We start from the raw sequence: 15,720 nt of genomic DNA, 5'->3' as shown, positions 1-15,720 counted from the left end.
CGCGAAAGGGCTACAGAGGGGCCCGCAGAAAAAGTTCCGTCCGTTGTTTAACTTTCCCTGAAGCACAGTGCTTTTCAAGGAGCCCCTTTCTTCCAACCTGGCAGCCTGAGGGGCTCACTTTGCCCTGTCCAACGCTCAGAAGCAGAGACGTGCCACGTGGAGGTCGTCCCGTGCCCACTGCTGACTCAAGGCGCTGAGGTCTGGGAGCAGCTCCGTTCGCCACCCCAGTTCTTTCCTAGGTAACGTTGCGTGCCCAATCCCAAAGGTGAAGTCCAGGAGTTTCGGGCACACTTAAGGGCATAAGTGCAGAGACGGGGAAGATGGGAAAGAATAGGGTCTCTTTCAGCACTCTGGGAGGGGAGGCAGCCAAGGAACCACCGCCATCCCCTTCCCCCTGACCTGGTGACCTGTCAGGGTTCGCCCTGGGTCTGTGACCTTGCTGAGGCCACAGGAGGCCACTCTTCTTTTTCTTTTCCTCTTTTTCCTTCTTGCCCCTCCCCTCGTAGGAACAGCTGCTGTTGTGGCTCCTAACTTTGTGCCTTTCTTTTGCCCCCAACGGCTGTTGGCATGCTTAGAGATGCCAAGGGGGCGTAAACAGCCTCCGCGAGGACTTCCGCGCGGGGACTCGTGCGCTGGGAGACCACACGGACGACGCGGTGGCCGGATGGAACGCGCCGAGTAGCATGCGGCGGCGGTGGGGCGGGGGCGGCGGGGGCGGCGGGGGCGGGGGTTGGGAGGGTGTGGGGCGGGGCCGCCAGGCCTGGAGCTAAGTTCGCCTGTTGCTGGGATGCTGATGGATAGGATTACATGGCTGCTGCGGCCGGTTCAAGGAGGTTAGGGGATATTTTTGGAGGGAAGAGTTTCCGAGTTGAGGGGGAGGGTGAGGGGAGACCAAGGGCTCCTTTTACATCTGGAGCCTCATTTAGATTGGGACCTTATGAAAGGCAGGTTCCCTCGCCAGCCATTGGGTGCCGCGTGGAAGGACCTTCCTTCCACCGCCCCCAACGCCGCGCGCCTGCCGCTCGGGCTACAGAGGTCCCGCCCGCTCCTCTCTTTCTTCGCTTCACCGTTTGTCTTTGTACTTGGTGATTGCTTTTCCAGCCCAGTCTTTTATCTTTCCTAATATCGGACGGGTCACTGTAGCTCGGTCTCTTTTCCTATTCGGAACGCCCTGTCCCGACTAGGAAATACCTGGAGAGTGACCTGCTTTGGGAGAGTCATCTTTTCTTCTGCTTTCTATGTTCCTGGACTTTGCAGCAACTCCAGTGTTCTGTGCAGTTAGTTATAGAAATCTGGAGCTCCTAGGGTTGGAGGACGGTTTTCAGGAAAGACTTCTCTGTTTCTGCCCAGTGTTGATTTTAATCTTGCTTTTCCCCCCCTTTTCCGTAGACATTGACTGGTAAGTGAACCAGGTGCTTATTTTATTGAAGGGAGAAATGTAGATTCCTTGCGGAATGTACACAAGAGCATTGCCCAGCTCTTGGCATATTTTTTTTTTATTTAACCACCTAAGGGATCAGTATTTGTGGCTTAGGGTGGAGAGGTTGATTTGTTTGGAAATCATTGGGATTTATTTCTTTACCTTTGCATCACACCTTGAGGGCACCAGTTATCATTTCCTTGAATGTTGACTACTTTTCTAAAGCTAAAAGGAAAACTAACTGGTCATGCCCTTGTTTTATCTACCTGTACTTTATTATTATTATTATTATTATTAATTAAAAATTTGAATAGGCACCATGTGAAATCCTTTGAATCGAGTTGTCTAGGTTTCTTTCAGTGGTATACTTGCAAGTTTTTTCTTTCCCAAATTTGTCCTTATATAAGCAATACCTTGACAATAGGACAAATTAATTGTTTTCAAGGAGTTTTGTTGATGCCGAATTCATTTAAGAAAGTAATTATCAGTATCCTATCAAATATTCAAAGGGATCAAGGGCCATAAGCATTAATTCATAACTTACCTTACAGGGAGAAATCAACCCTTTCCTCCCTCTAGTCTCCAGGCACCACTACCCGCCCGCCCCCCCCCCCCCCCCCCCCCCCGCCCCCGCCCCACTGGCGCCGGCAGCCCCTCCTTGGACATGCTACTCTCTTAGAAGGTTGAAAACATAATGAATATAAGTGAAACGGGATTCTTAAAGTAGTATCTGTCATAAAGAGTGGCTAACAGAAATACCAAGGAGCTTTTATGATTTATTTTTGCAAGTGACCACCACAATTTTTTAATGTACTTTGTTACTTAAAAAAGCTTTTTTGCAAAGAATGGAAAATTAAACTCTAATTCTTGGAAACTTTTGTTTATATTTTTCTCCACAAGTGATAATATAAATCGCTTTTAATCAAAAATAAAGCAATAAAGTATTCAGGGAGGGAGGCAGATTAAAGATACAGCTAATTTGCACCTTGAGAATACTTTTAAATAACTGTCCTTAATAAAATTAAAAAGTTTTATTTTATACTGCTTTGCAAGCCCAAAAATAGATGACTTATTTGAAAAGTTCCCAATGATAATTTTTCATTGAACACCAAATAGAAACCTGAATGGCTGAATTAGCAAAGCATGGCTTTTTTTGGTAAGTATTTCCATCTGTTTTGTGTCTATCTCAGAGCAAGTGTGTGGTGAAATCTTTCCAGACGGAGGTGGCTCCATGCAGCTCATCACTGCTGAGTGCCAGACTTCAGCAGAAGAGTAAGTACCTTTTGCAGCGTTGACGTCTTTTATTAAACCCTTGAAGCGCTTATTGAAAAATCACTTCCAGCTCCTAATTTAAATTGCTCTGCTTGTCAGCGCAAACCTGACTCATCAGTAGAAACCTGACGTTTTAGGTCCCCAAATCCAATTTTAAACTCTAGGCAAAATTCCTTGTGTTCCCTTCCAGTAGAATTAAACCGACAAAGAAATTTGAATCTCAACCAACTTTCTACTATATTTCAACTGTGCTATAAATTGAAATTGCACTTCATAATGCAATTTGTTCTGGAAATATTGAGGAAAAGTAGATTTATAATGATAAACTTGCCAGCTTTCAAGGTCTCTAAAATCTTAAGATACTGTGTCTCTGTGTGTGGTGGGTTTTATTTGTTTTTGTTTGTTTTGCTATGATTTAGATTTAGAGTTTGGCTCTATCACCAATATTTTCACCTCTAAGTGAAAGTAAAACGTTTCACAAACTCTCCTTGGGTTTTAATTATACTACTTAGTGAATTAAATATTCTAAAAGGAAAAAATGGTGAATTTAAATTTACCAGATATGCTCACTTGGTTTATTTGTTCACTTATTTTTTCTAAAAGTAAGTAGAAAAGGTCTTCTTTCTGCTCGCATCTTTCAACAATTAAAAATAATCCACTCATGCTAAAATTTAAATTTTTGGCATGACTTAAATATACAGTCTTTTGCTTAAGATAATCTATTTTGTCACACATTTTAATGTTCAGCATAATTTTATTTGTAATGATAATTTGAGAACATAAAGTTAGTAGCCTTTCTAAAATTAAAGAATTAATGGCATTTAAAATAACTCTTTTTAATGATAACATCTTGTTTCTCTAATACATAAATGCTATTCTCTTCAACAAAAAAATTAAATGTTTTTTGGAGATTGAAATAATTTTATATAGTCGGAATTATATCACACCAACACAAGGAATGTATATATAGGTATATCAATCTGATGTAATAGTTTGTAACGCTTTCATTCTTTAAAACTATTTCGCCAAAAAGTATCATTAATTTCATCAAAGGTTTAAAGGGCCACAACCTTCAAACAGAAACTCAAGAGTCTGTCTAGGAATAATAACACATGCAACATATGAATATATGACACCACGGACCTTTGCCAGAACTGAACATTAGTTTTGAATTGTGACTGACATTTGTAGTTCTGGCTTTTCTTGCAGGCCTTAGTTAAAAAAAAAAACTCGTAACTTAAGTTTCCTTATGGAGAAGCTTTGGAGTTAGAAATGCCATACTAGAGCAGCCAATGATTATCCACTCCTGTGATTCGTGGTGACACCGAAAAACACTTCACGAAGACTATAACAACCTTCTATGACATCAGCCTCCGAAGAGTGTGTATCCATCACATACATCCTCAGCTTCCATTAATAACCCAATATTGATCATCTTGGAATTTTCTCCAGTCCTTTCTCAAATCTATTGAGGTACTATATACATATGTATTTTCTATCACAAGTTCTATATATAATCTCAAGTAGGAGTACTACTTGGATGACGTATCCTTGTAGTTCTTCTTTTGATTTGCCTTTTTTTATTGCAGTAACACTGGTTTATAACATTATATAAATTTCAGGTGTACATCATTATATTTCGATTTCTATATAAATTGCATCATGTTTACCAGCCAAAGACCAATTAGAATCCATCACCATACACATGTGCCTAGTCACCCCTTTGGCCCACCTCCCCTGCCCTTCCCCACTGGTAACCACCAACCCAATCTCTGTCTCTATGTGATTGTCTGTTGTTGTTTTTATCTTCTACTTATGAGTGAGATCATACCGTATTTGACTTTCTCCCTCTCACTTATTTCACTTAGCATAGTACCCTCAAGTTCCATCCATGTTGTCACACATGACTGGATTTCATTGTTTCTTATGGCTGAGTAGTATTCCATTGTGTATATATATACCACATCTTCTTTATCCATTCGTCCCTCGATAGGCACCTAAGTTGCTTCTGAGTCTTGGCTATTGTGAATAATGATGCAATGAACATAGGGGTGTGTGTATCTTTATGTATTTGTGTTTTCATGCTCTTTGGATAAATACCTAGCAGTGGGATAGCTGGATCATATGGAAGTTCTATTCTTAATTTTTTAAAGAATCTCCGTACTGTTTTCCACAGTGGCTGTGCCACTTTGCACTCCCACTAGCAGTGTATGAGAGTTCCCTTTTCCCCACATCCTCTCCAACACTTGTTGTTTCCTGTCTTGTTAATTATGGCCATTCTGATGGGCGTGAGGTGATATCTCATTGTAGTTTTGATTTGCATTTCCCTGATAGTGATATTGAACATGTTTTCATGTGCCTGTTGGCCATCTGTATATCTTCTTTGGAGAAATGTTTGTTCAGATCTTTTGCCCATTTTTTAATTGAGTTGTTAGTTTTTTTGTTGTTGAGACATATGTGTTCTTTGTATATTTTGGATATCAACCCCTTATCACATATATGCTTTGCAAATATTTTCTCCCAATTGTTGGATTTTCTTTTCATTGTGTTGATGGTTTCCTTTACTATGCAGAAGCTTTTTAGTTTGATGAGGTCCCATTTGTTTATTTTTTCTATTGTTTCCGTTGCCCAATCAAACATGGTACTCGACAATATGCTGCTAAGACCAATGTCGAAGAGCATACTGCCCACGTTTTCCTCTAGGAGTTTTATGGTTTCAGGTGTTACTTTCAAGTCTTTAATCCATTTTGAGCTAATTTTTGTGCATGGTGTAAGATAATGGTCTACTTTCATTCTTTTGCATGGGGCTGTCCAGTTTTCCCAGCACCATTTGTTGAAGAGATTTTCCTTTCTCCATTGTATGTTCTTGGCTCCCTTGTCGAAATTTAGCTGTCCACAGATGTGTGGATTTATTTCTGGGCTCTCAATTCTGTTTCATTGATCTGTGTATCTGTTTTTGTGCCACTGTCATGCTGTTTTGTTTACTATAGCTTTGTAGTATATTTTGAAATCCAGAGTGTGATACCTCCAGCTTTGTTTTTTTTCTCAGGATTCCTTTGGCTATTCGAGGTCTTTGATTTGTCTTTAAAACCATTTCTTCAGCCTTCAAGTCAGGGGAGAGGAGGATCTTGATTCTGGTATTCCATTATTTGCTGTACAGATGCAAATTTGTACTAGATTTCCCTCTCATTTCCTCTTTTTATGAAATAATGTGTTTTAGTTTTGAAAGTTAGAGTAATTTTAGAAAATTTGAAAAATAGAGAAAACTTATTTTTAAAAATATATCACTTATAATCCCACCCAATCAGCAATAGCCACTGGTAAAATCTTAGTATATTTCCATCTAATCTATTTTCTATGCATATATGTATATACATGTGTAAATATATTAGTCATAATTGGATGCATGCTATGTATAGTTTTATATTTAGTCATATTTACCCAACAGTGTCTCTTGGGTATTTTCCCATGTCTTCAGAATTTATTAAGCTCCAGTGGTACTCATTCCTTCTCATCCTTTTGCTTTCTATACCAAAGTCCTAACTTTTGAAGTCAACCTTTAAGTATACTTGTTTTATTGATATTTGGGATCATTTTTGTATCTCAAATGATGAGTTATTTCAATATATATTTCACTGATGTGCAAATATAGTCTGCTCAAGAGTTGTTTGTGTCTCTTTTGGTTTAACATTGCCTGTTTATGAAAGTCATCCAAAATACTTAAATTTTATGTAGCGTTTTTTAAAATTATTCTCAATATCTTTCAAAATGTATTCTAAGCAAAAATTTTTAACCAGAACCCCTATTAGAGTTTTGACTTTAAAATTCTGTTTTCACTCATATAAAGTAATAATAGCATATTAAATCTCTGGCTTTAAAAAAATCCATTCTTTACATTTATTTTTTAATTTTTATTTATTTATTTATTTTGAGGAAGATGAGCTTGGAGCTAACATCTGCTGCCAATTCTCCTCTCTCTCTCTCTTTTTTTTTTTTTTTTGCTGAGGAAGATTGGCCCTGAGCTATCATCCATGCCCATCTTCCTCTATTTTATATGTGGGATGCCTGTCACAGCATGACTTGATAAGCAGTACACAGGTCCACGCCTGGCATCCAAACCAGCAAACTCCAGGCCGCTGAAGCAGAGCATGTGAACTTAACTGCTGTGCCACCGGGCTGGCCCCTAATTTTTATTTTTTTATTGAAATATATTTGACATATGACATTGTGTAAATTTAAGGTGTACAGCATGTTAATTTGATACATTTATATATTGTAGTATGATTGCCATTGTAGCAATAATAAGCACCTCTGTTATGTTATGTAATTATCCCTTTTTTAGTGGTTGGAATAATTCTAGTCTCTCAGCAAGTTTGATGATTATTACACAATATTGTTGTCTATATTCACTATACTGTTCATTAGATCTCTAGGACTTATTTACTACTCATTGCAAGTTTGCACCCTTAAACAACATCAGTTCTATTCCCTCACCCCTCATCCCCTTGTAACCACCATTTTACTCTCTGTTTTTAGGAGTTCAGCTTTTTTAGATTTCACATATAAGTGATATCATACAGTATTTGTCTTTCTTATCTATGGCTTTTGTCTGACTTATCTCACTTAGCATAATGTCCTCAAGGTCCAAAAAATCCATTCTTTCTAATTGCACGTAGCAACTTGAAAATTTAAAATACTTTATGTGAATTTTTTACATTTTACTCTCCAATATTACCTCTTGTGTCCACTTTTAGGAAAACATCTCAATGATATTTATTCTTTATAATTCTCATCCTAATTCTTTATTAGAATATATTTTTATCAACCTACCCATCTGAGTGAGAAGATGGCACAATAAATGATAAAAAAATTTATATGTGACTTTTTTCTGAAACAATTATTATTTTTTCAAAATTCTGAAAACTTTATCAGTCAAGCCACAATCATTCGAATGTTATGAATAAGCATTTGTAAAGTTAAGTAGTTTTGAAAATCTTTTGGTTCACTATAGGTGATATATATGTGTATACAGGCATAGTGTGTCTGTGTGTATGTATCTGGCCTGTGTCTGTCTTGGTACTATGTCATTGATCTTTCACATTCTCCCAGGATTGCTCTAAATTCCAATGGGGCCTGTTGGGGGTATTTCAGTAAGAATAACTTTATTCCCTCAGAGGCCCTTATTTAAAGCAGAGCAGCACTATTGAAGTAGGAAGACAGTGATTAATAGGCCTCCAATTTTAGGAAAGGAAATTTTAAAGTTAAGGGCTATAGTAATTGCTCTATATAACAACAAAGAGGCTCTATATAACAACAAAGAGGGTTGAAACTTTGGAGAATTGTTACTTGCATTCCGTGACTTCAGTGTGTAAAAGATTATTTTGCTTAATATTTGTATATATTGTTATTTACTTTACATTATATAATCTATATATTTATATACTTATTTTCTATTCAAATTCCATATAAATATTTACATATATATTTATAGTATATGTATACTTCATATAATCTTCTAACCTAGTTGAACATTCATAAGATAACAAAAGGCCTTTGATCTTAGTTAATAAACACATTTCCCAGCTCACTTAAAATCTCATTTATCTGTGATAATTTCAAACACCGATCCCTCCCTTTCCTGACTAATTCTGAACTTATTGTCTGTATCATATAATTTAATTTTTCAATTTATTCAGTTAAGCATTTTGATTTATATAGGTGACTCCCATTTTACAAACAAGTATATTTTTTAAATGTGTAGGCTTATGAATCTTGACCCCATCGTGCATTTTCCAAAAGAAATAATGTTATAAGATGGTAGAGTCCAGGGCCAGCGCCAGAAAGCTTATTCAACACATCATGAAGCCAAAATGCTCTATATCTGTAATGACAAATAGGAAGAACATAGTATTCTTACATTGTTAGTAACTAAAACACGGGAGACGCAAAGTACTTTAAAATCCTTTGTTATTGAAAATTGGATAATGGTACATGAGGGGAGAAAGAGACTAAATTAAAGGACAATGAAAAATTAGTAGCTGAAGACATGGGAATTCTTAGGAAACTTCTGGGTAGGTGGGGGTGGATGGCACTTATCGGCCATATATAATTTCACTTTTAAACTTAACACTTTGTTTTAGATTTATCACCAGAACTACTCTTTATTAGAAATATAATAAGGTTTTTTCCTTCCTTAGGCCCACAAATTACAGAGGAATTTTCTGGGGGACTTGTGCAAGAGTTGGGAGACCAAAGAAATAGGATGTAATGTGAGAAAAAGCTTGTCTGTGGTGGAATTAACTAAATGGAAAAACTATAGGCTACAGGGTGAACTAGTTTAGGGGATGAATTGGATAGAAAATGATCTTAAGTCAATTATCTTTTTGGCCAACAGATGATATCAGGCCCAAGAGTTAGGCTGGAGGGGTGTGGGCAGGGCAGGAGACAGAACTCAGGAAATGACTACATTGTATTGTCTTATTTGTTTTATTTTTAAACACCCTTCCACAAAAGAAAAACTTACATTTGAGATCAGAAAATGTACAGTATCTTTCTTTTGTATCCCACACCATACAAAACACAAGCTAATCATATAATATATGCTCAACATGTAACAGCACAATAAAATGCCTACTTCATAGGTTTATTGTTAGGATTCAATGAGTTAATGTATGCATAATACTTAGAACAGTGCCTGGCACATGGCAAGAGAGCAATATGTGTTTATTATTATTATAATTATTACTACTATTACTATTACTACTATTATTAGCTTTCTTTGATTAAACCTCTTGCACACATCCCTGTGAGTTAAAAAGATGAAATTTGACCAGCCAACCTAATTAGAAGTTACCTTACAGTAGATGCAAACTTTAACCTTGGCCTCAGAAATAAACTGGTCTTTTGAATGTGGAACTGAGGTTGGGCTGAAAGAAGCATGGAGATAAGCTCCAACTATATCATCTGACGTTGACTGACTTCTTTGTGCCCTCTTAGTGAAAACCTAGAAATCTTGACAATTTTGCGTTGTTCCCATGGCTGCATCCCTCACAGCCCATTTCCATGATCCTGATCCAATCATTTTATTCATGAGAAATTTTACTTGAAATGTACTTCTGATAGGTAATAGTAGACAATTTTACTTTTTACTTCTTTGGTTTAAATGAAATAGACTTCTCTGAAAAAAGCCACCTATAAATTTTAAAATGTGTAATACATACACTAGATGGCTTTTATAGACCTACTTTTATCTTCAAAGTGGTGACTTTTCATTTTTAACTTTGAAACACATACATCTGTTAATCTTAGATATCAATAAATCAGAGACTTTAGAGACAATTATTCCTTTAGATATTACACTATATTTATTATTTAAAGTGTTCTCCCTTCCTTGAAAATTGAATATTTGATTTTGAATATTTGTAAATAGGAATATTTTTAAATTATTGCCTACTGGAGTACGACATTTTCAGGTAGAAGATTCATTATTTGTTCAAAATTTATTTTTTCCAATTTTATTGAGATATAATTGGCACATAACATTGTGTAGGTTTAAAGTGTACAGCATGATAACTTGATATGTGTATATATTGTGAAATGATTGTCACAATAGGCTTAGTTAACACATTCATTGCCTCACATAATTACCTTTTTCGTGTGTGGTAAGAACCCATAAGATTTATTCTCTTAGCAACTTTCGTGTATATAATATAGTATTGTTAACTATAGTCACCGTGCTGTATATTAGATCCCCAGAACTTACTCATCTTATAGCTGGAAATTTGTACCCTTTGACCAACATCTCCCCAGTTCCCCCACCTCCCTGGCAACCACCAATCTACTCTATGTTTCTATGAATTTGGTTTTTTTAGATTCCACATATAAGTGAGATCATACAGTATTTGTCTTTCTCTGTCTGAGCTATTTTAGTTAACATAATGCCCTCAAGGCCCATCCATGTTGTCACAAATAGCAGATTTTCTTCGTTTTTATGGCTGAATAATATTCCATAATACCAATTTTTTTTTTCACACATTCATCCATTGATGGATACCTGGGTTGTTTCCATGTCTTGGCTATTCTTAATAACACTTCAATGAATGCAGGGGTGCAGATATCTCTTCAAGATAGTGATTTTATTTCCTTCAGATATATACCCAGAAGTAGGATTTCTGGAACATATATAGTTCTGTTTTTAATTTTTTGAAGAACGACCATACTGTTTTCCATAGTGACTGCACCAATTTACATTCTCACCAACAGTGCACAAGGGTCACCTTTTCTCCACATCCTCACCAACACTTGTTGTACCTTGTCTTTTTGATAATATCCATTCTAACAGGTGTGAGGTGATATCTCCCAGACTTCCACATTGGCACTCTTGTCTGTGGGTGTTTGTCAAAATCGGTGCTTTTTTGAAGGGATGAGGATGGTAAAAAAGACTCTTATTCTGCCATGTTAGTGACATCACTCCATTTAACATTTCTTAAGTGCTTACTATGTTCTAGGCAATGCAGAATACAAACATAAACAAGACTTGCCTAATAAGGGGCAAAGCAGGAATGCGACCTCGGGTCTTTTGACTCTCAGACTTACTGCTATATAATCTGCAATTTTACCTTCTCTGAGAAGAAACTCAAATAATGATAATATGATCACGTTTTCTTTCACTAAAATTCAGTTTGCCTGATCAGTGGCTTACATAAGTAATATTGATTTCAAGGGAAAACAGAATATACTTTTTATCAAGCTAGAAGTTAAATTTAAGCTGCAGTTCTTTGGCAAGAGTACATTCTAGACATGGTTTCTTAAAATAATTTATTTCCAATTTTAGAAACAGTTATTTGTGACTTTAGAATTGGACCTTTAGGGGCCAGCACAGTGACGTAGTGGTTAAGTTCATGTACTGCACTTTGACGGCCCGGGGTTCACTGGTTTGGATCCTGGGCACGCACCTACACAACTGCTCATCAAGCCATGCTGTGGTGGAATCCCACACAGAAGAACTAGAAGGACTTACAACTATGATATGCAACTATGTACTGTGGCTTAGGGGAGAATAAAAAAGAGGAAGATTGGCAACAGATGTTAGCTCAGGGCCAATCTTCCTCACCAAAAAGCATTCCTTAAAAAAAAAAAAATCTGGGGGCTGGCCCCGTGGCCAAGTGGTTAAGTTTGCACGCTCTGCTGCAGGCGGCCCAGTGTTTCCTTGGTTTGAATCCTGGGCGCAGACATGGCACTGCTCATCAAACCACGCTGAGGCAGTGTCCCACATGCCCCAACTAGAAGGACCCACAACGAAGAATATACAACTATGTACTGGGGGGCTTTGGGGAGAAAAAGGAAAAGAAATAAACTCAAAAAAAAAATCTGACTGCTGAAATTGGACTTTTAGAAGGTTGTTATAGGGAACTTTATCTGAAGAATGATACATTTGAAGGAAAAAGTAGGAAACACAAGTGCTTATGGACCAAAACTATGTATTCTGAATTGAAATACCCCAATTATGAAGTTGTATGGAAATTCTGAGCCTAAGATTTAATTCTGGAAAATAAACATTGCTTCTTAATCAGGCTAAGTATTTGTGGTATTTTCCCACTTTTTAAAAAGGTTGAAAATAGTGTCTAAGGTTCACATATTTCTTTCAAAATGATCGTACATGGCATAATATAAAGTGTGTTTAAATTAATTCTGAAGTTATACTTATGTTGTAGCACATACACAACTGGACGTTAATCTATTTTTAAATCATTTAAGGATGTCTATTTTCTCACTATAAGATAAATGTTTAATATTGGCATCTGACCAATAATTGAATTAAACTCTATGAAAATTCAACTCTATGAAAATTCATAAATCAGAGTACTTCCTTGTAGTCCTTGCCCTATTGATACACTCGATTTTAGTGCTTCTTGTCTATAGTCACATGGTTTAGCTTGGGCTTCATGCCGTGAGGCACAAAAACCCTTTATTGCAACATGCAGTAGGGCATCAACACTGTTTAAGTGTAGCATTCTCTATGCATTTATGGAACTGTGAGGGTACTTAAGTTTAGACTCAGCTTGAAATTAAAACTATCAGAACTAGTAAGAAACCTGAGTCTGTCTATTTTAACATTTTTCTCCCCAGGTTATAAGGGGGTTTTTTTTGTTTCTAAGGAAGCTAGGTTTTTTCATTTTTCTGTGTTCTGTAATTCCTTGTTTCAACCAGAGTTAATGATTTTGTTCATACACAGAGTTTATTAAGACCGATGTTTGAGGATTTGTGTTTCACTTGTAGTAATGCCACTCAACATTTTGTGCTTTTTCTCATATAGTATTTTCTCTTGTTAGAGCTACTTCGTGTTAAAACATCACATATATAGTCCAACTCCAGTGCAAAGTAACAGGGTAATAATGGTAAATTTGTGAAGAGAATAGAACAGCAAAGTGGAGGCTTCCATGGTATTTCATCAAGAGATTTCAAGAGTCTGAAAGGAAAAATTATTAAAGCTGCATTGAAAAAGGTAGTTCACCTTATAAAGTAGCCTAGTGACCTACCTAATGAGATGGGAAATAGATTTTGTTGGGGAGAGGTATTTAATGAAGCAACCCTAGAAATTCTCTACATGGGAAAAAAATCTTCGGCAACCAAGCTTTTGTCAAATTGTCCTTCATTATGTAGTTATTTATCTTACTTGAATATAATGGATAAAAGCTGCACTTAAAACAGATGTTGAATTAGGTTCTAAATAAGAAAATTATATGTTATATTGCCTTTATTCTACCTTTTTACGTAATAATACTGATATATCTATAAAAATTACTAAGGTCTATAGTTTCTGCATTTTGATTATTCAGTATTTTTATTGTATATTCCAAAAAGGATAAATGTATCTTCATAAAAAAGTAATTGTGATACCATCCTTACTCTTAAATTTTGGTTGTTCTCATATAAATAATTGGTCATAACATTGATAGAAATTGAAGATCTAAACACGAATTTAGCATTTAACTTTAAAATGATAAAAGTAATGACTAAAACATAAGGGGAAAGAACAAGAAGTTCTCCAACTTCTAAAAGGAAATTTGCTCCTTTATGTAATAGAGATCATTTAGCCTGTAAAACTGAGGTACTGAGAACAATCTCTCTGAATGGGGCACTTAGTCATATATAACATTGACATGTTAACAGGTAGGAACTTTTAAAGCATTTGTGTTTTAGGGAATCTAATATCAATTAGTTTTAGTTTTAAAACTTCTCAGTTTTTGCTGAAGGAAAGTTATGTACCTCGGGCTGTCTACTTTGAATCTGTTGATGTATGGATGTCACCCAAGATTGAATCAATGATTAAATTAATTCTAGCTCTAAGTTGGTGCACAGCTATAGAAAAGATAAAGAGGTGAAACAGTAAAACCTATTAATTTGACAGACCACGTGTACCAATGATTGGAAGTTCTGATGAAACTTTCCAATAAGTTCCAATAAGGGATGGGAGGGGATATATATCTACACACAAAAATAGTTGTTGCCACAACTATTTTTTAAATGCCGTTGTAGGTTGTTTCAAATCTTGACCAATCTAGTCATTAGAATGAGCTAGAGAGCAATGACTTTTGCCATGAATGAAGCAAATTTTCTGGTGATGCAAGAGAGATTTAAATTAGCCTAAGGTGCTTTTCACTGTTGAATGGAAATTTAAAAACATTAAACTCATACCTATTTCGTATAACCCTAACCTAAGAGAACATTCACATTTTCCTGCTAGATACATTCCGTATTTCTTTATGACTCTCAACAGTTTTCTTTTTAAAAAAATTAAGTCTTTCGTTTATGGAAACCTGTATTCACAAGTAAAAAGTCTCCTAAGACTACATCAAAAACCTTGATAAGGAAATGACTCAGTAGTGACTAGAATTATGACATAGTGAACATTCTTTGCATCAGCGTTACCAAGGAGTTGTAGAACCACAGCAGTCACTGCATTGGGAGGACTCGCCTACCTCCAAGAGATTCCCCTTGTAAGTATCCTCTTTCTCTACCTTCAAAGTCATATTTTTCTTTTTGGTTTTTGTCCAAGTGTTTATGGAATCAAGGACCTAGACTATTACACCATATTCTGTCCCTTGGTGCCATTTCCACATGAAGTATTTGAATCTGGAAAATATTTTAAAAGTTTGAGTTTGAAGCTTTGGATTATGTTTAAGATATTCGGTTTTAGTATCTGAAAGAGTTAAGGTAAATATCTATGTTCGTATCATTTTTAAACAGATCTAGTTAATTTGAATAGCCTTCTAATCAATGTGAAGTCATATTTGGCAGTTAACATCGTAGACTGGAAATTAACTGAACTTTATCTGAGTGGATCAAATGACCAATGACTTGATTAACTAAACCATTCTTCACACTGTGAAATGGAGTTATCTTTATTTGTCTTCATGAGTGAACAGTGAACAAGTCAAAACTCTTGACTCCAAATTTTATATTCTTTCATTTATGAAGACCAATGATTATTCTGAAATGTTGCCATAAAACAATTTCAGTTAAGCAAACATTTCTGGAGAGAAAAAATATTTAAGATGGCTTTTCTCGGGAGTATTTCATCAGGTTTTGTCATTTAAAATCACTAATTTAACTTCATTTGATTAATTTAAGATTCCACTTTCTTTTTAGAAACATCACTTATTGTGAAAGCCAGTATTTTTAGACATGACTGAACAGGGGCCAGCACCTACTCCTGCTGAAATACCTCCTGTAGCTCCAGTTATCAGTTGGGATCCCGTGCATCACGTAAGGGTAGTTTTACTTTTCTTTTTCATTATAACTAGTCAGATTTTTCTTGATCCAGTGTTAGCTTCTATTTAGAAAAAGTATGTTTTTATGACGGGTACTTCTTATGATTGGTCACTTAGTTTGGAAGTTTTTAATCTTTTCACCAACATTGATTTATCTTCCTTGTAGCCTTTTTAAAATTGTTTGAGAGGCATTTACCACCAGCTTAGGTCACATATAACCTCCTTTGGGGTTGATTTAGCTACTTTTTCAGCCTC

At 36.1% G+C, this 15,720-nt stretch overlaps 1 protein-coding gene across 3 annotated transcripts in view; it reads left to right on the top strand.

Annotated features, from left to right (window-relative positions):
• The first annotated feature begins 725 nt into the window (after nucleotides 1–725).
• LOC103543037 (fibronectin type III domain containing protein 3C1-like) overlaps nucleotides 726–15,720 on the top strand; it is a 61,187-nt gene continuing 46,192 nt past the window's right edge. Inside the window, exons 1-3 of one of the 3 annotated variants that reach the window (XM_070605796.1) lie at nucleotides 726–833; nucleotides 2,611–2,692; nucleotides 15,344–15,460. In XM_070605796.1, the coding sequence (XP_070461897.1) occupies nucleotides 15,380–15,460 (81 nt within the window). In that variant the 5' untranslated portion in view covers nucleotides 726–833; nucleotides 2,611–2,692; nucleotides 15,344–15,379. Of the gene's footprint in view, nucleotides 834–2,610; nucleotides 2,693–14,627; nucleotides 14,692–15,343; nucleotides 15,467–15,720 lie in introns of those variants that run through there. The other 2 variants (XM_070605794.1, XM_070605793.1) reach the window with 2 other exon arrangements.

This window comes from Equus przewalskii, chromosome X (genome assembly GCF_037783145.1).
Source record: "Equus przewalskii isolate Varuska chromosome X, EquPr2, whole genome shotgun sequence".
In the NCBI taxonomy this organism is placed as follows: Eukaryota; Metazoa; Chordata; class Mammalia; order Perissodactyla; family Equidae; genus Equus; species Equus przewalskii.
The sequence above is the reverse complement of the archived record's forward strand: the minus strand, read 5'-3'. Positions and strand labels throughout refer to the sequence as shown.